This window comes from Nicotiana tabacum, chromosome 5 (assembly GCF_000715075.1).
Source record: "Nicotiana tabacum cultivar K326 chromosome 5, ASM71507v2, whole genome shotgun sequence".
Lineage (NCBI taxonomy): Eukaryota > Viridiplantae > Streptophyta > Magnoliopsida > Solanales > Solanaceae > Nicotiana > Nicotiana tabacum.
In genome coordinates, this window is record NC_134084.1 from 164,467,532 (window position 1) to 164,491,871 (window position 24,340).

At 36.3% G+C, this 24,340-nt stretch overlaps 1 protein-coding gene across 4 annotated transcripts; it reads right to left on the reverse strand.

Moving 5' to 3' along the window:
• Nucleotides 1-9,990: 9,990 nt before the first annotated feature.
• Nucleotides 9,991-20,743, reverse strand: LOC107764485 (cyclin-T1-3-like). Of its 4 annotated transcripts, none has more exons than XM_075254295.1 (7): nucleotides 20,563-20,743; nucleotides 19,142-19,382; nucleotides 13,983-14,064; nucleotides 12,489-12,623; nucleotides 12,055-12,230; nucleotides 11,814-11,965; nucleotides 9,991-11,543 (listed from the first exon to the last, which is right to left on the reverse strand). In XM_075254295.1, exons 2-7 carry the CDS (start codon nucleotides 19,372-19,374, stop codon nucleotides 10,423-10,425), a joined length of 1,899 nt encoding a protein of 632 aa, XP_075110396.1. In that variant the 5' UTR covers nucleotides 19,375-19,382; nucleotides 20,563-20,743; the 3' UTR covers nucleotides 9,991-10,422. The 4 variants fall into 4 exon arrangements, with proteins under 4 accessions (XP_075110396.1, XP_075110395.1, XP_075110397.1 ...); XM_075254294.1 differs by having other exon boundaries at nucleotides 19,142-19,472; nucleotides 20,563-20,740; XM_075254296.1 differs by having other exon boundaries at nucleotides 19,142-19,426; nucleotides 20,563-20,700.
• Between the last annotated feature and the right edge of the window lie 3,597 nt (nucleotides 20,744-24,340).

The window sequence follows — 24,340 nt, forward strand, 5'->3', positions numbered from 1 at the left end:
ACGAAAGTGATTCGAGGCAAATGGATAGTAGATCCATGTTCAGGAGAGGGAGGGGGTCTTAGGGTGTTCAGGAGGCGGTCACCGGCGTTCGTGCCGCCGGGTTCTGGTGAAAGGGAAGCTAGGGCGGCTGCTAGGGTTTGGGGGGGCTTCAGTGTTTGGATGAAGACGATGAGTGGGGGGTTAGAATAGGGGCGTGGGGTATGATAGGAGGCTTATATACGGGGAGGCTGATTCAATCCTGGCCGTTGGATTGATTAAAATTGATGGCCAGGATTGGGAGGCTAGACCATACGGTGCCGTTTGGTTAATCAAGGGGTCGGTCAAAAACGGGAATGGGTCGGGTCATGAGGGCTAATAAGGGCCATCGGATCACTGGAAATGAACGGCTCAGATTAATCATCCCTGAAACGACGTAGTTTTGGTGTTGAACTACGTCGTTTTGATGGCCTGGGGAATGGGTCGCTTGGGCTGCTGATTTGGGCTGCTTTTGGGCTTAGAATATTCAAAACAAATAGGCCCAAGTCCGGTTAATCTTGCACTATTTTCTTTTTGTTCCTTTTTCCTAATTTTAAAATTAAATAAATAGAAATTAAAACAATTATTAATTTAAACCTTTAACACAGTTATCACTCGCATATTGAAATATTCAAGTAGGTTTAAATCACCACCTAGATGCATTTCATATTTTTTGTGGATTTTCTTTTAACGACCGAATTTAATTACCCTGACATACACGCTTTGTAATTTGATCGGTAAGACTAAATGCAAAATGGACAGACCCGCAAATGATTAACAACACATGTAACGGAAAACTTGAAACATTGTATAGCGCAGTCATTTGTCGCTATTTTTTATTTTCTTTCTGGAGCGATTGCCGGTAAAGCAAAAATCACGTGCTTACAGGGCTGTTCATTCGGATCGGATATCCGAAATCCGAACCGATCCATTCAATTTTGGATTTCGGATTTCGGATTGGATCGGATTTCGGATTGTGTTTATTAAAATTTCGAATTTCGGATCGGATTCGGATTGGTATATTTTAATCCGATCCGATCCGAAATCCGAAATTATTAGGTAATGTATAAATACTACACTTTAATTTCGGATAGTCAGTACTTCTTTTACATCTTCTTCGAAGTTATTACCTTTACAATTGCTAGATTTAGCTATATTGGCACCGTAGTACTCTCATAATTGCATAAACATGAATTTTTCTTAATATCTTGCCTCTTTTACAAAGAAAATATACATATTAGTTTGCAACCTTGAGGCATAATAATATCCGAAATCCGATCTGATCCAATCTTTAAAATTCGATCTGATCCGATATAATTCGGATCGAATTCGGATTGCATTTTCTAGAATCCGAAATCCGAAATCCGAATCCAAAATGTACGAAATCTGATCTGATCCGATCCATGCATAGCCCTAATTTGTAGGAAGGTTCTAGAGAAATATAGAGGTTTCTTTAGGAAGATCCTAGAACCCTATAGAATTGTTAGGAAAGTCCTGAGAAGAATCAAGCTGTGTAGAATATTCTAGAGAAGGGACTTAGTTGTAAATATGGAAGGACTTGTAGAACAATTATTATTTACATACTAGCCCCTAGGTGATTAGTATAAATAGGGGGCATTCATTTGTAATTCATCAACCAAGCAAACAATTCAAGTTATCTCTAATACAAAGCTTCTTTGAACAATTCTCTTGTGTTCTTTCTTCCATTCTCTTAGCGATCTTGAAGGTAGTAAGGCTAACTTGGCATAGCAAGAACGTGAGCAAGTTGTGCAAGATCGTGAGCGAGTTGTCAAGTGTCGCATGTGTACTTAGTTAACAACTAGTTTCACGGTACGCGCGTTGCGCGTGTACCTTATATTGATGAGAATCATTTTTTAAAAATATATAACTAATATTCAAACATGGTTTCAGTCACAAAAATAATATTAAGTAAAAGTTTGAGTTCTTGAAAATAATAAATATTGATCATGAAATTAATACACATATAAAGAATTTTATTCATTTATTCATGATCTTTTCTAATAATATTTATTTAAGTAACAAATTAAGTTAACGTATACAAAAGAATTTATTAGTAATTTGAAATTAGAATATCTTATGAATATTGCTTTTGTCTTAATAACCATGTATATTATGATTCGTTATGTAGTAATCAATAAAAATGGACAATTAGGTTAATAATTTTATCATAATATTATAATTGATTTCAAATTATAATTATTACGAAAAATGATTAAATGCCAATGTTATCCTATTTGAAATTTATTTTTAAGGGTAAAAAGGTTTATTAATATTTCGCTATGAGGCTTTGTGCTTTTATAATAGTTAATATATATTGATTAAAAAAATATAACAACATGTATTTTGCTCGCAAGAAAGAAAAAATATTGCATTCTGTCTATTAAAATGAACTTGAAAATAACTTTTCAATTTTTTAGAAATGCTCTTAGATCTTTAAAAGTTATGTGTTCTTGCTAAAACTGAAAAGTTGAATATATAGAATTTGGATATACATCAATTTCAAAAATTTAAAGTTTTTATTTTATACTCGAATATAACTTTTAGTAAGTATACTTACATATTGAGATTAGGTGCACACGCAACGTACATAACGTGAATTTTACCAAATAATAAAGTCTCCTAACCAAAAAGAAAATTGTGTGTGTGATTTAATGCAAAAAAATTTAACCAAAAAGATCTCCTAAACCTAAAAGATATTAACTACAAAATAAACGCATTCAATACTCCAACATAGGGGCGAAAATTTAGGCTAGGCAGAATTTTTAACTACAAAAAAGGTCTCCAAAACCTTAAAGCTATAAACTACTCCAACATACGTAGGGAGTAGAACGAATAGGAAAAAATTTAGGCAAAATTTTATTACCTTTGCTAGACGGTTAATAATAGGAGAATAATTAAATAGCTATTCCTAAATTATAGGAGAATTAATTAAATCATTATTTCTAAATATTAATGAAATACTTAAATTACTATTTTATCTAATGTGAACTCTATATTTTAAAGGATAAAAAAGGCGAACGACATTTCGCTAAGGGCCTTCGTGCTTTTAATATAGTATAGACTAAGGACATGACATATAGTTGTACGTACGTCGTTCATACCTTCTTTTTAAGCCATAGTTTAGCCCTAAAAATGTTAAAACAGCCTAATTATAACCATATACTATAACCACTTATTAAGGGGAGAAATTCAAAAATTGCCCAGTTTCAAAAGTAATCAAAATTTAGCCACTTTTCATGTAAAGATAAATCTAAACGAAAACATTGCTCAAAATCCGGAAACATACTCCAGCATAATATACCGGTCCAGCATAATATACTGGAGTTTGGAGCATCGGTGCTCCAGTATCCAGTATATTATACTAGAGCCAGTAAAGTATACCGGTCCAGCATAATATGCTGGAAGTTCGCACATAGGTGCACTGAACTCCAGTATATTATGCTGGACCGGTTTCTGTTGCAGCAAAATAGTGGCTATTTTTCATTGATTTGATAAACGCTGGCTATTTTTGAATGACCAGTCCAAAAACTGGCTAGACCGTGCTATTTTTACCTTATTAAGTTGACATGCATCTTCTATGTGAGTTTTCCTTCATTCATAGGCTACTATACTACATAAATAAAAATTATTGCCTAGTATCAATAATGTCTCAAGAAAAATTAAATGAATTAGTTTTTGGATAACCAAAATGGATTAGCTATATTATCAGATGAAAAGGACATCTCTTAGAAGAAATATATTATAAAAATTATTACTCATAATTTTCCATCTTAAAGAGCTAGAAAAATAAACTTCAAATAAAAACATATATTCATGAGGTTTCTTTTGTTGACAATAAAATTTAAAGCCTCTTATTGAAGTTTGGATTTAGGCCACTAACTTCATTGTGCCGCCCCCGACTATACTACATAAAATTCCCTCAATTGCCAATACATAAATTCGATATCTTTGCAATTTGCTTCCTTCTAGATAAAGCTATTGAGTAGGATTAGGATCTAAGTTAATGTGTCTTACTTTCATCGATATGCAGCCATACTTTTCGGGAGAGAAGCCTTGGAGCAATGGTAAAGTTGTCTCCATATGATCTATAGATAGAGGTGGATTAGGATTTCGGGAAGATGGGTGCACTATTGCTTTTAAGATAAATATTAAATTTGATGGCATAAATTTTTATAGTATAGTAACTTAGAAAGCAAAAAATAATTAGTCTCAAAAAGGGGCCAAAACCAGTACACCACTTCGCCTCTTTTGACCATGGGTTCCATCGAATATGTATACATATTTTTTGCAAATTATGTACATCATATATATAGTTTAACCGGAGGACCAAGGGTTCATGTGAACAACATTTTATACAGTGGATACACCCCTGCCTATAGGTCACGGGTTCGAGCCCTAGAATCAGCTATCAGGGTACAATGCCTATATCACACCCCCTTGGACTGCGACTCTTTCCCGAACCCTGTGTAGACACGGGATACTTCGTGCATCAGGCTGTACTTTTTATTTGGCAGACAACTTTTCGGGCCTAACATCTCTTCCGTTGTATTTAAGTTCTACATAATGTCACACCTCCTTTTTCCTACACCCCCGTAAAGGGTATAAAGGAGTTTTTTCCAATTTAAGTGACAATCAAAACGGGATTATTTTGTTTATTCAGAGTCGCCACTTGGGATGATTTATGATATCCCAAGTCACCGATTTCGAATCCCGAACCGAGGAAAGATTGACTCTGTTTTACAGTCCGCGAACACAGAAATCCGGGTAAGGAATTTTGTTAACCCGGGAGAAGGGATTAGGCATTCCCGAGTTCCGTGGTTCTAACACGGTCGCTCAACCGTTATAATTGGCCTATTATCTGATTTTTAATACATGTTTTAACCTATGGTTCAATTTTAACTTTATAACCGCTTTTATTTAAATAATTTTCAGGAAGATTCAACGTCATCTAAAACACGTCTTGAACCACGTCACATAAATACACTCGCGGTCCACGATATATTTTATCTAATGTTGCTGAGATTTGGATTTGGGTCACATAAATGCACACCCAAGTTTAAGGAAATTAATTTAAATTACGCGCCAAAAGCACTACGATGTTCATTTTTATTTTCCTAATAACTAATAAATATTTTCCACACACAAGTCAACAACTACAATTTGAAAGCTACAAATTCATTAGTAAATCAATGCATGTTCCGGCCATATGATGTATTTGTGCATATGATGTATTGTTAGCGCTTTGCTTTTGTAACGACCCGACCTGTCGTTTTGAGCTTTTGCACTTCGTTCGCCAGTTCTCGGGCATAACTTACCCCATGTGGTGTATTATGACTTATGTAAATCGTTGGTGTTGGGTTTCAGGTTAATCAGAATGAATTTGGAAGAACAATATCTGTTGAAAGCTTAAAATTTGAAAGGTTTGACCAAGATTTAACTTATGTGTATTTGATCTCGGATTGAAATTTTTATGATTTGGTTAGCTCCGTTAGGTGATTTGGGACTTAGGAGTGTGATCGGAATGCATTTTGGAAGTCCGTGGAAGGTTTAGGCTTGGATTGGCGAAATTGAGATTTCGGCGCTTTCTGGTTGATAGGTGAGATTTTGATATAAAGGTCAGAATGAAATTCCGAGAGTTGCAGCAGCTTCATTGTGTCATTTGGGATGTGTGTGCAAAATTTCAGGTCATTCGGACGAGATTTGATAGACTTTTTGAGCGAAAGCATAATTTAAGAGTTCTTGGAGTTCTTAGGCTTGGATCCTATGTTAAATTGGTGATTGGATGTTGTTGTGAGCGTTCCGAAGTTTTGAGCAAGTTTAAACGATGTCATGGGATGTGTTGGTACAATTGGTTTGAAGTTCCGGGAGTTCCGGGATGTTTTAGTGCAAAAATCATGGCCGTAGCAGGTCCACAGGGGTTGCAGGCCCCGGAACTCACTCACGCGGTCCGCACAAAAATAAGTGCTCCCACGGTGAGTGCTGTGCGGACCGCACAAAAGCGTACACGGCCGCGGTAGGCATCGCGCGGACCGCACAAAAGTGGGCTCGGCTGCGGTGAAGAACCTTCCCGCTGGTCCTACTTTGGAAGCTCATATCTTTAGATCTACAAGGAATGTTGAGGTAATTCAAAAACGAAAGTTGTAGCTCTTCGTGTCTAGTTTCCCGAAAGGTAAAGATATCTCAATTTGGACATCTGTAGTGAAAGTTATGGTCGAATTACTAAAGCCTATCACTGCAGAGGAAGGCCTGTGCGGCAGCGGTGGTTTTGTGCGGACCGTGGTGCTTTTGCGTGGACCGCGGTGGTTCTGTGTGGACCGCGGAGGCTGAAATCTGAGAGGTACTCTATAAATACGAGGTTTTGGGTTTTATTTAATATTTTGACCTAGAGAGCTCGAATTTTGGCGATTTTTCGAAGGTTTTTCAAGAAATTCATCGAGATTCGACGCACGTGGAGGCCGATTTGAGGGGCAAAGGCGTCGCGAGCTAGAGATTTTGCCGGTTAGAGGTGAGTAATGATTGTAAATGATACTCTGAGAGTTTGAAACCCCGGATTGCACATCGTAGTGCTATATTGAGGTGAGGCACACGCTTGACGACGAGCGTGGGGTCGTGTACTATTGGGGATTGTGACTTAGTCCGTCTCGATTGATGACTTTACCGCGTATTTAACTGAAAACTAATTGTTACCATCATTATTTGGGTTGAATGCCATCTTTGGGCCTAGTGCCAGCTATTTGAACCCTTCGGGGATTGTTGTTTGATAATTCCTCACTATTTGATTATATAGTTGAACTCAGTCATGTTATTTTCTACTGTTTTCAAAACTCAGTCATGTTTACTCTGCTTTAACACTTGAAATGGTATTTTAAATAATATTTTTGGGCTGAGCATCATGTTTTACTGTTGCCCGAGGGCTTATGTGATTTTGACTGAGTAAGGCCGAGGGCCTGTATTGCGAGGATACTTTTGAGATTGGGCTACACGCCGCAGCAGTGTTATACTGATATTGATATGAGCCCGAGGGCCTAGATTTGATACCACGAGATGGCTTGATATTGCCCTTGGGCCATAAGGGGCCCTCCTGGAGTCTGCACACCCACGGTGAGCACCATCGACGATAAATGGATCGGGCTGCATGCCGCAGCGATATATGGATCGGGCTGCACGCCGCAGCGGTGCTGGTACTGTTCTATGTGTTTACTTTATTTCATTTGTCTTCCATTATCTGTTGTTGTGCTACTTCATGTGATATCTATCTGATTGCCTGGCATTATCTGTTAATTGAGTGTTGCGCCCGAGAGGCGGATTTCCGTACTTATCTGCACTATTTGTTTTGCATTCATTTGCGTAACTGTTGATAAGGTCATTTTCAAAAGAGGTTTAAACTGAGCTAAGATATTTCTAAAGATTTCACAACTTCACTATTTTTCTCAAAGGGTTTTTCACTGCCTCTCTACAGCATGTTGGTTGCTTTACGTGATTTCTTACTGCTCAGTTGTTATTTACCTTTATTACTCATTGAGTTGGAGTACTCACTTTACTCCCTACACCTTGTGTGCAGATGCAGGTATTTAAACACCCAGTAGCGGGTTTCGAGCCGATCGGAGGCTAAGTTATCGGAGTTTAGCAAGGTGACCGCCAGCGTTCGCGGCACCGCATTTCTTCCTTTTGTTTATCAGTCCTATTTTGTATAATTCAGACCGTGTAGTTGTATTTATACTCTAATAGATGCTCGTGACTTGTGACACCCCGGTTTGGGCTGTGTTTGGGTTGTATTCCGCACTTAATAAAGAAATTTTTTGTTTAGACTATGGTTATTTAATTATGTTAAAACTGTTTATTAATGTTAACTATTCTGAAAAGGCGAAATGTGTTAGTTGGCTGGCCTTGTCTTCACGAGAGGCGCCATCACGACCGGATCGGGGTTTGGGTCGTGACAGCTTTTCAATTTGTTATGAGATTTGTCAAAGACTAGAAGATGCAAGGGACACAAAGCACACCTATTTATATGTGTCAACCACAATATACAGTGATGGGCCCAATGTGAAGTAATATCCAAAACTTTTAAAAACTTGATTATTAAAATTTCTAGACATTCTAACACTAATACCAACATTCTAACTTAAGCAAATAGAGATGAAAGGGTAGATGTCTGCATTCGTACAACGTGATCAGCCATCTTTTAATGAAAAATTTAAAAGAGAGAACCACCGCAAACAAATTTCATTGTGCACGCTAGTAACAGACATACGGGTAAATATCTAGTGAAGAAATGAAAGAACGAACCTTCTATTGCTGAAATTCTGGAGCAGATTCAATGAAAATAAAAGCTCTAGAACAGCAAATCCTTAAGCGAGCTACAGACTAGAAACCCGGACCGTAATCGGCAACCTGAACAGATTCAACTCGACTGGATTTGGGTGGTGATTTCGAGCTGATTTTCACACTGATTTGGTGTAGTTTTAGGGAGTTTTGGAGCTGGGCTTACCGATGGGTTCAAACTCTGTTTCGACGAATTCTATGGAAGGTCGCCGGAGCTACACGTTTTCGGTCAAACCCGGTTCCGTCTTATGTGCGTGTCCGACTATTTCTGGGCAGCAGAGAGTTGTGGAACAAGGAGCAGCGGCTACCTTAGTCTAAGAAGAAGTTGTTGGTTCTTTTTGCTTCAAATGAGAAGGAGCTTCATTGAAGAAGACAGACATGGGCGGGGGTCTAGGATACAGGGGTTTGCGGCGCCTTTTTAGCCTTTTTCCGGGCGTTATTTTTTGTTCCCCCTGCTCATTTCAGGCGTTAGTCTCTATATAGGTCTAGGTCTAAATGTGTATTTTTGTGCTAACTGCTCTTAGGTCCTTAGAGTCTTTTTATTTATTTTTTGGTCCAAAGAAGAGTCTAGAAGGGTCCCTAGGGTTAGCTTAATGGTTATTGGGCTTAAGAAATGGGCTAGAAACTTGGGCCTTTATGACTAGCTATGCTTAAAATTAATTTAATTAACTAAAAATATTATCAAAAATATTAATTAGCCCTATTTAAGTAAAAATAATTATTAAAATAACAAAGACTGACCGTTAAAGCAAAACTATTTTTTGTATTTTTTTCAAGGTTAAAAATGGCTATAAAATATTAATGAACCTATTTTTTGTAATTTTCGTTTTCTTGTAATAAAATAAAAGTAAAAGAGTAAAAATGAGTTGAAATAGCTATATTAGGTCTAAATTAAATATTTACGCTAAAATATGAAAAATCTTGAAGATGGTCAAAAATAACATGTCTACACATAACAATAGTTGCTTCTTATTATCATATAGTCCTGTTTCATATATTTCAATTTATTTTAAAAAAAGACAAACAGAAATCAGACTTCCATCCAAGTCTGGAGCTGAGAACTAGTCCGATGAAATACATAATTTCCCACGCCGCGCTTGCATTTTTCATAATAAATATTCAAAACTTTTCTTTCCAATATGCGCACTCCTTATTAGTTAATAATGTATTTAATTATGCTAGTAACTGAATTTCTATGCTTAGTATTGTAGGAAATAAGATATTCAAACAAACAATTTATAGTGGAGTCATTCATCTATTATATTTTTATACAGATAGGGGCAAGAAGACTATGTAGAAACGTGGCACTTTAATTCGATGTTGTTAAAAAAAGATTTCGAACACAAATATGAACTAAAAAAAATAGGAAAAATTTAATGAACAGTCTTGGTCCTATTAAAATGTTCTAAACGAATTCAGTCTTATGTAAAATACATTTTAGTTTTGAGTTATGATCTCCATAAGAGTAGAATAACTTTGAGATAATACAAAGAGATACTATTATTAGACAACATTTTGATCTTTGAATGCTGATCCACGGTATGTACCCATGAACAAAAAATAAAAGGGGGGAAAAGAGAGATCTTCGATCAACAGAAATGGATAAAATCACGGACTGGATGATGCACCAAGTAAGCAGAAATATAACTCGTCATACAGCAAAATCAGTAGTTTTAAAAGACAACTCTTCCATAATGTACAGGAAATAATGGACAACATTTAGGCCACTAACAACTTGGACAATTATCAGAATCCATTCTTACAAATTCCGCAACATATTTGAGATATCGAAATACGGAAATAGATGTAAAAGGGAAATAGGGTAGAGCAGAATATGGAAGGGGTTCAAAATCATCCGGAGAATAGAGTTACATGGTTACCTTCATATAAATAGTGGCTCTTTCACCAATTGAAGTTGTGGCAAAAAATTTTGGAGACATGAATAAGGAGATAGAACATAGGATCTAGCGGTGACAGCCTGAAATAAACTCGCTCCCGGATCAGAATGTCTCGCTTGTTCAACAGAACTAGCTAGATATGCTGCTTCAAAGCACAGAAGACATCTCAGGCATGATTTTCCTGCATGTGCCTTTTGTGGTCCCTCTCAGAATAATCAAGCCTCCCAGCCCCGTTTCTATCATCTGGAAAATCTTGGTAAGTTTGATTGTGGGTCCCTGTTATATACTCATCCCGCTTTCCCTCCAGTTTTTCTGAGGGGCTACTTGCCTTTCTCTTCCTACTGTTAGACTTTGGTGACCGATATACCTTGTCAGCATCATCATATGGTTCCAGTTCCCCTTCTTCAACATAGTCGTAATCTTCCCCACGTGAAGACTGCCGTTTTGACCCTTGGTGATGCCCGTCCCCAGCTTCATCTTGATGCTTTTCATGATATGTGTTCTCATGCTCCAGCCTGTTTGAAGGCTTGGTCCAGCTTTCTTTTCTTTCCCGTTTGATTTTCTCATTCCCAGCTGCCAGTTCTATTCCATCCTCCAATTCCCTCTCAATGAGATCATCGTCATCCATAACATCAGTTTTCCTGGTTACATCCCCTTGGGATTTTCTGCGTTTCTCCAATGCTGCCTTGACCTTGTTCTCAACAGCTGCTTTGACCTTGTCTTTATCTATCTTTTTAACTCCTTGCGGTGACTGGCCAAGTCTGCCATCCTTGTTCTCCAGGGCTCGACCATGGTACTTCTCCTTTGGTTCCCCTTTACGCCTTGTTTCAGCTTTCCCAGTGTTCTCTTCCTGATCATCTTCATCATGGCTTTCAGAACCATACTTTGATCTACTTTGTACCTCTGCTGCATTACCCTGATAAGCCAACTGCTCACTTTCAAGCTTCTGCCTATCACTAATCTCATCATCTCCAATACGATCTGAAGCATAATTTTCAGTACTTCCATAGTTATTAGTGCTAGTTTGAGCAGCTTCGGAGGGCCCACTGTGATTATCAGCATATGGTTGATCAGGAATTGCCCTAGAAGATGCACGATTGGAGGTTCCTGCATTTGAATTTGCAGCTCCACCCAGAGAATTACTGTTATTTGCAGCATGCTCTTCATTTGCAACTGAAGCTTTTCCTGCAGGCCTTTGATTTCCACCAGCACTTCCTTCTGCTTCACTAGCCTGAGAAGGTTGTACTCTATTTTGTTCATACAATTCTAGCATTTGGTTGCTCACCTCTGCAAGGGTAAAGAATGCAAAGTAAGATAGCGAAGAGCTATTGCTTTCATTGTTTACACTCTATACTAACCCCCTCCCCCACCCCACCCCACCCCCCACCCCACAAAGCCCAATTGAAAATTAGTCCTTTATTAGAAAAAAACAGAAAGTTCATTTCAGAACGTTTCCATGTACTGATGTGGTCACAGAATCCCTGAAAGTAAGCCAGACTGGGTTCATCCAATACCACAAATTTCACATAGTATACATATCCAAGGCAAGACACCAACCCTCCAGTTGGCGTGGGGTGACATCAAACTCCTGCCACCAAACCTTCTCGCCATCAGATGGGAGCTTTACTCTGAGAAACTTGGCTGCAAGGAAAATGGCACCTGCTGCAATGTGATGGGGCTTAAATTGCAAGCATAAGGACGTCCGAAGCCTGCACGCGGCTCTCCCACGTCAACAAGAGATAGGAGTGACCATCAATTGGTACATACAAATATCATATAGACGAGAAACATATCATACCCATCATTCACAAAGTTCCATGCAACTTGAGCTAGGGCGTTCTGAGCAACCTTGAATTTCTTTATCGCCTCAACAAGGGGTTTATATGGATGATGTACATTAAGATCAAAACCAAGAGTCGCAAGAACAACCCTCTCTCCCTGCAGAAGTAGTTCTTTTTGGTGTTCGTATACTTCCTGCATGACAGCACAAAATTTTTAAATTACTTTAGTATGTAATAATAAGACACTAAAAATGATTAAAGATACCAGAGAAACAGATTAACAGAAACTGAACGGCCAGTAACTATCCATACAAGTTAGCGAAAGGCAAAATCTTCCACATATAAGCAGTAGGAAGCAAGTTTTAAGGTCAAATCTAGAAGAGGACCTAGAAGTAGAAGATGGAATAAATAGATACGTACAGAGCACAACCACCAGGCCAATTGGCAATACCTTTTGCTTAATCCTCTGCGCTGCTGCAGCATCCTTCTTATGAATGATCTCATAAGAAACAAGTATAACATCTTTCAGGGGACGAGGAGTTTCTTCAACCTTTCCTGCGAGGAACATGCATACTGTGGCAATGCTCTGCAAAAGGTATGGAAGTTGGGTAGAATATTAGTTAGTTCTATCTACCACAAACTTTAGCTAATTAGTACAATTGCTCGTAAAGATGTTCACTTACCTTAGCAAAAAAAATGCTCGTAAAGATGTCCTTTTTTCTTTTGATAAGTGGACGGCCATTAGTATTTACCAGTAATACAAAATTCGTTCACCAGCTAGTACGAAAATTAGCTAACTGAATTGTTGCCCATCATTCTAGAATCTCCCCTCAATTAAGGTATGCTTATTATAGTTTTTAGTACCATAAAGGAACAAGATATCTAACTGAATTCCTCCTTAAACCTTTTCTTACATTCATTGTTCTTCACAAACTTCACAATTTGAAAAGTAATGCATCATTTTAAACTGTTTCTCCAAATGATGTAACTGGAAACCTGTGCATAATACTCATGAGAAAATGCTTACAGGTCTGATGATTTTGGGTCCACATACTTTTTTTTAATAAGTAAATATTATTAAGGCAAGTACCAAGTACTGCAAAATACAAGATTACAGCAGTACAGAGGTCACCATTTAACGATTAAGCACACTCATCTCAACGAATCTAAAAAGTTTAAAACATCTGATAACTCTTCTACCCGAATACATTTTTAGTAGGAATTGGAGATTCAATCTAGTCACATAAAAGGAACCGGTCTTCGGTGTCAAAAGTTGGTGGCCCTCTATTGGACCACTACATGCTAAAAGCTTGATGGTTTCCCTATTGCCGGGTGATATAAAAATACATCTAATGCCCCCTTGTGTCTTTTTCTTTTTCCCTTCTCAATTGAACCTTTGTGTCTCTTGAATTTTATTAAAAAATGCAAGGTAGCATAGCTGATAACAACATATACCAACACTTGAATTGCAAGGTATGATAAAATATAAATTTCAATGTATGGTTTAGGCACGCTTCAGGGGTTTGAACCCTTCCGCAGACAAAAGCTTGGTATTTATATGTAGAAGGGTAGAGGGACGGGCCCATTATCCACTGAATTGCCACTGGCGCTCGGCAATTTTCCCCGAGAAAATAGTAATAGAATACATAATCCTACTTACAAATCAATCAGAGACTATGCAAGTTTCATTTTCCATGCAACTTAATCAACCAAGCTCAACTAATGGCACCGATCGTTTTTAGCCAATAGATGCCACAACCAATTATATGGCATATCCTGTAACTTGGTAAGTTAGGCACCAAAAGATCTTTTGCTCATCCACACGCTTACACGATATTCAAGGAAATATGTTATGCAATCACTGGTTTCATTTAACAAATATATGCAAAAGGTCAAGCAGCCATAGATGCAATAGATGGTAAAACGGAAACAGAAAGTTACTTACCCTCCTATCATTCCTGGTATGAGATTGCCGAAGAAAGAACCGATGACAAAATATTATTGCAGTGGCAATTGTTACCTGAGGCCTGCAAGCACCCAACAATTGAACCACGAATGATAATGGTTAATTTCATACAGTGAAATAAGGTGTGATGCTGCATTTATGACAAGCCTGAGAAAGCACATATGAGAGTTCTTAAAAGAAAAAACTGCTAATGCTGTAAGCCGCTGTAACATCAACAGAGCTCCAATCATCGTATCTAATATGATAATGAATGCATATCAACAAACTACAAAGGAACAGGACGCGGACTAGTCCTCTAAACTATGTTCATATATTTACACATGCATAAAATATGCATTGACATTTATCAGTAAGAAATGACACTAGAAAATCTTAGTGCAGATATCCCTCCTTTTTATCTAGTTTGAACTTATATCCGCAGTCAAAAGAAGAAAGGGAAGAGGATGAAATACTTAAAAAATCATATCTCTAAAGAGTTTTTGAAACATTTAGGGGACACAAGAGGTCATTTACCTGTTTGGCCAAATTATTATTTTTTTGGGGAAGGGGGGTGGGGGGTGTTTGGAGAATGAGCAAGAAAACATTGTGTTTATTAAGGGCACCCCAGGGTACAACTACTAAATATAGTGTTGAGTGTAAAAACTGAACCTACAACCCTTAAATCATCTTAACATGTGCTTATTAGTATGACATCTTAGACAAAACATACTTCAAGCTGGGTGATGGAAGGAAAGATTAGCTTTTGTAATGACTCTTGTTTGGGGTTGAAGTGGACAATTCCAAACGACACTGGAATTTCTGCAAGGTTGGCAGAAAAGAGGCTTGAGGGGTAAGCATCAAAGAATTTGGAACGCAATAACAGCGGCAATATGGTGGATTATATGGTAAGAGAGAAACTTGAGAATTTTTTAAGTCAAAAAAGAGAATTTTTTAAGTCAAAAAAGAGAATGTTTCTAGTCTTAAGTTTAATTGTATTTCTTTAATTTCTTATTGGATCGACATGGTAGATATACATGACTGTTACAATGTAGAGGCCATGGTTGGCTTTATTACTTCTCTTCACAACCTGTGAGAGACACTTTTGATGTGCTCAGATGTTCATACCAGCACACTCTTGTTGCTGATACAGTTATAAAATTTTACCTTATAAAAAATATGTGCAATAGAAGTAACTCACAAGCATGCAAAAGGTGAGTGTTTCTTCTAAACCTCCAAAATATATCGTGGGCTGCATGGTGTGTAGCCTAGGATTCAAACAATCAAAGAAGACACCAAATGATAGATTGTGTCCAGCATTGTAATCTACCTCATGACCCACTAGAATGTACTAAATCGTGTCACAATTCCCTACAGTTAAAAGGGGTAATAAAGATGCAGCAAAGCCTGGAACACCCAAGAATAAATGTTTTAAGAGTGAAAAAAACCCAGTTGTGTTTTGTTCTTTACAAAACACAAACTACAACTCAGGCTGAACCTATTTCTCAGTAGCACCTCTTTTGCCTAAGGGATTCCTGTATGAAGGGTTTGAGCATAATCCTCACTAGTGACCACTACTGAATTGTTAAAAGCTATATGAATAGTCACTTGAGATAGTACCCATACTCTTTTGGCTACTTTGCTATACTTTAAATTTTTCTAACAAGAGACGGTTGGAGAGATCTCCATTGACTATCTCACAGCAATATGTTTTATCTTTCTTTTATACAACAACGACCCAATAAAATCCCACAAGTGGGGTCTGGGGAGAGTAGTATGTACGCAGACCTTACCTCTACCCGAGGGAGTAAGGAGGATGTTTCCGATAGACCCTCGGCTCAAGAAGATGAAAAGAGACAATATATCAGTACCATCAACAAAAATCATAGAAATAATATCATAAGAACCAGTAAATAGAATAACCAGTAAATAAGGCCCGGCACTATGAAAATGGAAGAGTAGTGTGAACACAACACTGACCACTAGCAGTTTAAGACAAAATCCTATCAGACTAGCCTCACACTGGTACGAATTAGAAATATGCTCAACTATCTCCTAACCTACAACCTTAATGATCTACCTCCACAGCTTCCTAATTTCAAGGGCTATGTCCTCTTTGATCTGAAGTCTCGCCATATGCCGCCCGATCATCTCTCCCCAATACTTCTTAGGCCACTCTCTACCTCTCCTCATACCCACCAACGCCAACCGCTCGCACCTCCTTACCGGGGCATCTGGGCTCCTCCTTTGTACGTGCCCGAACCATGAGCCTCACTTCCCGCATCTTGTCATCCATGGGAGCCACGCCCACCTTCTCCCGAATATCTTCATTCCTAATCTTATCCATCCTAGTGTGCCCGCACATCCATCTCAACATCCTCATTTCTACTACTTTCATCTTCTGGATATGTGAGTTCTTAATTCCCAAATAAAAGAGTCTGGATTTGATTAAGACCACGAGCGGCAGACTACTAAAGAATCCAAAACACCTTTTCACGTCATGATAAAGCATTAAGATCTAGCCTAGAACTAAGAACTGCATAGGAAAATCTAGGCATATGGACCTGTGGGAGACTTAGAACTTTCCTTACAAGTTGAAGCCAAATGTTCGATTGTTACTTCTAATACTATTTAATCAAGATCTCATAGAGTTTCTAACGTAACAAGGAATTCAAAACTAGTTATGCTCTAGACTAAGAGAAGGACAAGTTTGATCTCATCTTGAAACTCTCCATAAATTATAGCCAATATACCCAACTAGACTATAGATCTTCACAGCAAAAGAACTGAGGGATAAGATGCTGCTGTAGATTATAGCATTCGCAAACACCAAAATCATGGTATGCGCAACAAATAGGCCCCGTAAGACCCCAACTAAAGTACTCTCAACAGGTAGGATGGAATGTTCTTCAGCAATCTGGAATCCAGCTGGTTCAAGAAAGGTTAAATGAAAAGAAGCATTATGGAAGTGCAATAGCTATTATCTTGGTCAAAATGAATGTAAAACCAGTAGTGTTAGATGCCCTAGAGCCAAATAAATCATATGTAAATACTTGTGGTTTTTTATAAAGGATGAAAAGAGAAGGTCTAGGTCTAGTTGGAAGCAAGTCAGCATCAATCTCTGGGATTGTGAGAGCAAGTAGATATAATGATGTAACAAGGTCAGAGTGATGGTCAGCTATGGGAATAGGCTCACTCAAGGTGCCTTTAAACCCTAAAGCTAACTCAGGATAGGCTCTTTGCTTTGCTTACGCGGCGTTTTAGCACATACACTCAAAGCACTATGGTGTGCACCTCATCACCCATGAAGTGTTGTAAATAGCGCTCGCCTCAGCGCTAATAGCGTGAGGCGATGCGAAGCGGAGGCTTAACGCTATTTTCATCTGAGGCGTAGCGTCTTCTGAAAAGCGACAGCGAGGCGACGAAGCGGCAACGAGGCGTGGAGGCGTGGAGGCGTCAGAAGCGTCGCTTTTTTTAAACTAACAAAAATAACAAGTGACTTAAATAAAACATTAGGGTTTTCTTCTCTTCAAACCACTTCTTCCTCTTTCAGGAGTCAACACAGGCGCAACTCTTCTTCGAGTTTCAGGTACTGATTTCTCTTCTTTCTTCTTTTTTTCTTTTTCTTTTTTCGGCAGTAAGCCCTCTGTTTTCCGGCGTCTTTTTCCGGCAACAAGTCCTCTCTTCTTTCTTCTTCTTTCTTCTTCTTTCTTCTTTCTTATCTTTTTCTTCTTCCGGCAGTAAATCTTCTTTGTTCTTCTTTGCGATAGCAACTGATTTCCGGCAGCAACTGATTTCCGGTCTTTCACCTCTTTCACCTATGTTTTCTCTCTTTTCTACTCGCCTTTCTTCTTCTATTTCTCTTTTATTCTATTTTTTCAGTTTTTGTATACAAGTAATTGCATATTAACTTCTCTCTATAATTACAATTACAATTAATTGTTCTTTTCTCTCTTTGATTACAATTAATTTCTCTCTTAAACAGTATATCCAATGAAATATTTGCTAAAATGTTATTATTATTGAGTTTTTGGTTATTTATATATGCAAATTTTAATATTTTAATTTTTTTGTATTAATTGGCGCTTCACTGCAAAAAGGCGAGCGCTTCGCTTCTCACCTCAGTGAAGCGGGCACTCGTCGCTTTTTCTCGCCTCTCGCTATTCAAAACACTGCACCCATGTGATTTTCATGACTCTGTTTTGAAGAGGAGAATACTAGAAAATAAATATAGTTGGCGAAGTGATATACTAATCTTATGGAGACTTTATGAATGTTATTATCTTAGTGATTTGGAATAGGGACACAAATTTAGCAATAAAAAAAAGCTACTAAGATCTCTTTTTCTTCTGATAGTTACTAACATCATTTATTATCCTCATATTGCATCTTTGCTCTAAACGAAGATTACTGAACCTTATTGACATGATTTTTAGTTCATAAGTGTAGCTTTTCCAATTCATTTTGTACAGAAATTACTTTTTGTGTTTACAGTTATTTTTTCTTGTGTTACATATTTATTTCTAATTCTTTTATTTGCGCCTTCTTTCACTAAAGCCCATGATGCCCAGCAAGCGTTAGCACTTTCTAACTGCATTTGACAATAATGTTGGTCTATCAAGAAATCAATGACGCTGGTCAGCACATGTTTAAGAAGAGGATATCACGGAAAGGATTTCAATCGCTGCTCATACTAAAGAGACATCTAAAGAAGATTCAGATGTTGTCGCTACATGAAGGACTTTAGTACCTCGTTGCTCAAAACGAAGGATCTTATTACCTCTCATTTTTTCAAGTTGGAACTTGGGAGGCAGCTTTCTCTAAAGGTTTCCTCAATTTGGAGTTCTAGAAGACAAACGCAAATCTAAAAAGAAGAGGAAACCAACTACCTAAGCCAATTTCACCACAACCTAGAGTAACCTCGGATTGACAGTGTAATGATAAGGCAGAACTGCAGTATAGATTATATGAAGTCATCTTTATCAAAAAAGTATATATTACACCACGTCAAGCATTAGCAATTCTAGCAGTGTGTAAAACAATGCAAACATTGCGCCTGGTAAAAGAAAAAACTAAAAGAACAATCACCAAATAGCACAAAAAATTGAATCCAATTATAAGAAAGCCACAATGACGACGACAATCAAAAAACAAGGACTTACACTTTAAGCCTCATGCCCAAATCTTGCAGGAATGTACAATATGACTTGCGTAGATAAGTCTCTTTCTTCAAATCTATACCATCTTGTCGCGATGGGGAGTTCTCTTCAATTTCCTTCCTGGAGAAATACCAACGACCACCACTGTCATCTGGCCTTTCTTGAGAAGCCCTAAAACTTCCACCTTCATAAGCTCCATGATGCGTCAAGGGATCACCAGACATCAGACCAGCCATCAGAACCTCTTCAATCCCCACGAAAGTTATCAATAAATTATGAAAATGGTCTCTATGGAAAACAGCAGTTATTTACATGACCATCACCGAGCAACATCCTATAAATAAATCAGACAGGAAGACAGAGGATTTGAACAGGAAACATAACCGCATAGAGGCAGTCAAAACCCAAAATATAAAAGCATAAAACCCAACTTGAAAAAAAAGGGGGAGAATGCCGCATCATAACACTTAGCATCTGCTGAGAGCTGTAAAATGGTACGTAACACCTTTTTTTTTTTGGACAAACAATTGCCATATGGTACTATCAAATGGCATTAATAAGTCTGAACATTCAACTTTCACTCTTTCAAATCCATGATTCTAGTCAACAAGATTTTAACAAACACATAAACAAGCCAAGAATATGTTATCCATGAGACAAGGTATGTTGTTTCTTCCTCCGCAACTGATTTTAGGGGGGGAAAACACAATCTTGAGATCATTTAAAACTTCATTTGTTAAAAGACATGGATTGAGCAAAGAGAGAAATTGATGCCGCCACCAATCAATTCCCAGAAGAAGGTTACAATAAAAACTACTACTACTATGCCTCAGTCCCAAACAAGTTGGGGTCACCTATATGAATTCCCATTGACCATGGGTAAAGCAGATAAAACTTTACAAGCTGGAAAAATCCACATGAACAGTTTCTTATAGGTCAAGAAGAAAAAAATGCAAACAAGAAAGCAGACACATGCTTTGAGCAAGTTGTAGAAGTTCTTTTTTAACTAAAATAACCTCAACTTACTTATCGTTTGGATTCTATATTTTTATATATTTCTTAAGAAATTCAAATAACTCTGATAAATTCACCAAAATAGTTAGTACAATTTACAAGCTCAAAAATAAAGAAACGAAGTGTCGCCAAAAATCAGATTTTTACAAGGTAGGTAAGTCTATTTGCTCAAATATATAAGAATGATACATAAAATAAGCAAATCTCTCAAGCTCAACGCAACAAAAAAATAAAAAAAATAAAAAAAGGTGAGAGCTTAAACTCCTCAACTACGAAAACAAAAAGAACCCTTTTTTTACATATTTTTTTCATTTAACCACCGTAACGGAAAATCAAGAACAAAAAAGAAATTCTACAAGGTAGGGTTGGAAGAAGAACAAACTGATACGAAACAAGAATTAGAGAAAAACCTGTCCGTTACAAGGAACTGAGGAGATTCTACTTCACCGCCGGCGAGATTTAACGGCCAGAGACGGCGAGGATGACGGCAATTCAGAAAGTTGAAGATTCGGAGGGTTTGGGTTTGGGAGAGGACGAGCGAGTGAAAGAAGCGTAGGGAGGAAAAATGTGGGGGCTTTCTGCAAATTGGGGAAAGACTATTCCTCACTAAGTGAATTTATTCCAATTTGCGGTTCACTTAAACCGTCCGGTTTTTCCACCCCTAGAGTTTTCTCTTTTTGGTTTAATTTTCCGATTTGCTCAACTTTTAGAGTTTTGCTAATATCGTCTCTTTTCTTTCTTTTTTATAATCATGACATCCAAATGACAGGTTTTAAGGATATCATTTAAAATATATTTAATTTTTAAAGATTATTTGAAATTTAGTTAGATTTACTGAATTTAGATAGATACCCTCGTAATCATCATCATTTGTAACTTCAAACTATTGGGTCAGAAGTTTGAATTGTTAAAATTACTTTCGCTCTCTAAAGTTAGAAGTTTGAAATATCATGTATAAAATTAGATTTTGACAGCTTAAGATTCTTATCTGACGGTATAAAATTTGAATCTCTAAACCCATAATTAAAACTTTAGAATCTTGAGGTTTGAATACTTTATAGATTCCGACTATTAATTAAGTAGACCAAAGCATGAAAATTGTAAAGGGATTTTTACATTTCTGTACGCTATTTGAATCCTTATTACTTTCCTTACTTAAATTTCAATTTAATTACATGTTCATATACAATTTACCAATTATGTACAAATAAGTTTTAAATGAGTATTTTGAATAAGGAATATAAGTTATTTCCTTATCAATTTACACTTGCCCACTCTCTCTCCGTCTCTCTCTCTTCATCTCTCTACTCTCCTTCTTTGTTTTTTTCCACATTTTTTTCATTTGATGTTCTCTATTTTTTATGTTTTCTTGTTGTATATAGTTTTAAGGAATTCATCAATGGATTTCAATCGTTTTAACTTAGCAATTTCCTTTCATGTTGCACAATTAGTGTTCAAATTAAAATTGTCAATCAATAAATTTTGAAGGTGTTTGACTCTCCACATTGACAGCCATTAAAAAGCTTTAAAGCTTTGAATTCGAATTTGGATTTTCAAAAACTATTATTTAGTTTGGATTGGGTATTGTTGCAAACAATTGGAAATATTGTTTGGAGTTTATATCTCAATTTTGAGGGTGTTTTGGTAAAGATTAGACTTGATTTTCGCTGAATTTCAGATTGAAACTCTGTGGAAATAGAAAGATATTTGGAGAACTTTTGTGTGTATTGATTGAATGAGTCACGTAATGTACAGCTTGTTCCTTTATACAAGAAACTAGTATTAGTACCCGCATGGATGCGCGGTCAGTAATCATGTCAAATATTTAAGTTATTTGGATTGTATGTAAATAATCTTAAAATTTACACTTTCTCAGTAAATATAGATAATCATTGGATATTAATTACATGAAAAAAATTAACCATTTCTTCTATTTTTCTTTTTTGATATCATTTTTGCCGGTGTCATTGGATCCTAAAAATAGTCAGGAAGCAAAATAATAACTCATATTTATGGCAAAACAATCAAATGTTGAGACAATGGACTCTTTGCATAAGACTTAACTTTTTTACTACTATTTGAACTTTTATTTGGTGTTGATATCTCTTAAAAAATATTTTTTTCTTAAAATTTCAGTTTCTAAAACATTATTTTTCAATAATAATTACTTTTATAATAATGTAATTAAAAATATTATTCATAATTCAAAACTCATTTTAGTTGGCTATCTAAAAATATAAAAAATTCTCTAGCTAGTGAATTTCTTTTACTCCATTTTTGATATTTGATATTAACCATGGTAAATATCTGAGTTATTTGAATTATATATAAATAACCTTAATATTTAAACCTTCTGAATAATTATAGATAATCGTTAGATATTAATTGAGAAACACTACATGAGAAAAGACTAACATTTTCTCAATTCTCGTAGTGATAATTTTATTTTTGCACTATTCTCATAGGTGTCATTGGAACCTAAAATAGTCACAAAGTGAAATAATAACTCATATTTATGGCAAAGCACAACGGTTGACACGATATAAACGATTCTTTGATTACGACGTGACTCTTATACTACGACTTGAACTCTTATTTGGTATGATTATATCTTTCAAAAAATATTTCTATTTTGAAGTTTCAATTTCTAAAACTTTATATATATTATAAGGGATAATGCATAAAATCCTCCCCGACCTATGACCATATTACCAACTACACACCTTTTCTTTTCGGGGGTCCTATTACCCCCCTGAACTATTTTAAAGTATAATAAACACCACCTTAAGTGCTGACATGGCATAGAGAGTGTGCACACTCTCTTAAAGGCAAGTGAAAGTTACAAAAATAATTTTAAAATTGATTAACAAGTACAAGTGTCATCTTTTAATGGGACATTACAGAATTAATTACATCAAATTAATTAGTTTCCTTTGCTTCTAAACCTTTTCTCGCACGAACAAGGGGGACATCGTTTCAACGGTGAAATGCCGGAGCAAAAATCCAATATAACGCAAAATAAACCCAGAAATCAAAAGCAGATATGTTTAATAATAGAAACAGAGCTACAACTAGAGGGAGCAACGAGCATGATTCAGTAAGAACCTACGAACAGTCAAAACGGTTTCGTTCACTGGAGTTTCGTTGGAGCAAGGTTCTTCGTCGGAGTTTCGTTCTCCGGCCAGATACTACAATATCAAACAAGTATTATATAAAACCCATTAAATGAGGTTTTTGCCTTTTGGCCGGATATGGTAATGAAGGCCTGCAAATAGAAAATAAGGAAGAAGAAGAAAATGGTGAAAAAAAGTTTTTAAGTAAGAAATACACATTTTAGGCGCGTGTATTTCACCACCTTGCACGCATCTGGTTGTTGCTTTTTAAGGGGTAAATAATATTACTTAAAAAAAGTTCAGGGGGGTAATAGGACCCCCGAAAAGAAAAGGTGTGTAGTTGATAATATGGTCATAGGTCGGGGAGGATTTTATGCTTATCCCTATATTATAATAATGATTATCTTTATAATGATGCAAGTGAAGATATTATCCTTAATTGAAAATTCACTTTAATCGGCTATCTAAAACTTCAAATGATTCTTTGAGCGGATTTATTTCAGTATGACTCCACTTTAAGTTTATCGATATCTCTAGCCCCAAAATTTGAATTTTTAATACCCTATATATACAAAAATGTTGTTCTTTGAATCATTAAATGTTAAACTAGTTGATTATTATTATTATAAAACATTGCATATATTGTCTTAAAATTGTCAAATAGTTTATTTTTCGACACCATACTTGGCTTAACCTCCATGCAAACTACTCAAATTGTATTCCAATTCAAATTCGAATATCATATCAGTTTGTTAGTAATAGTGATTTTATAAAAACGACACATAATGTAAATTAAAAAAAATATTCTAAGATATCTTTATCTTATAATCTATGTATTTGAGTTAAAAAAAAATATATTTGAAATCGATGAGATTAACTTTCAAAAAATTTATACTCAACAAAGATGAAACATAAGAAAAAATTTATTGTCATCTTTTATTTCTCGTTTTTAGATTTTTCTAAGATTTTTTTCAATATATATTTTCTTTTATCTTATTTTTTATGCCATTATTTCTTTTGTTACAAAAAATTAGTTTATTTCACTATAAAAGAATGAGTTTTAATAAAAATTGTC

Excerpts from the sequence above, each read along its gene's own strand:
- LOC107764485 (XM_075254295.1), bottom strand. The coding sequence starts at position 19,374 with ATGGCTGGTCTGATGTCTGGTGATCCCTTGACGCATCATGGAGCTTAT. Across the intron at positions 14,065-19,141 it reads TTGGGCATGAGGCTTAAAGT|GCCTCAGGTAACAATTGCCA; the intron begins GTAAGTCCTTGT and ends GGGTGCTTGCAG. Across the intron at positions 12,624-13,982 it reads ATACCAGGAATGATAGGAGG|AGCATTGCCACAGTATGCAT; the intron begins GTAAGTAACTTT and ends TACCTTTTGCAG.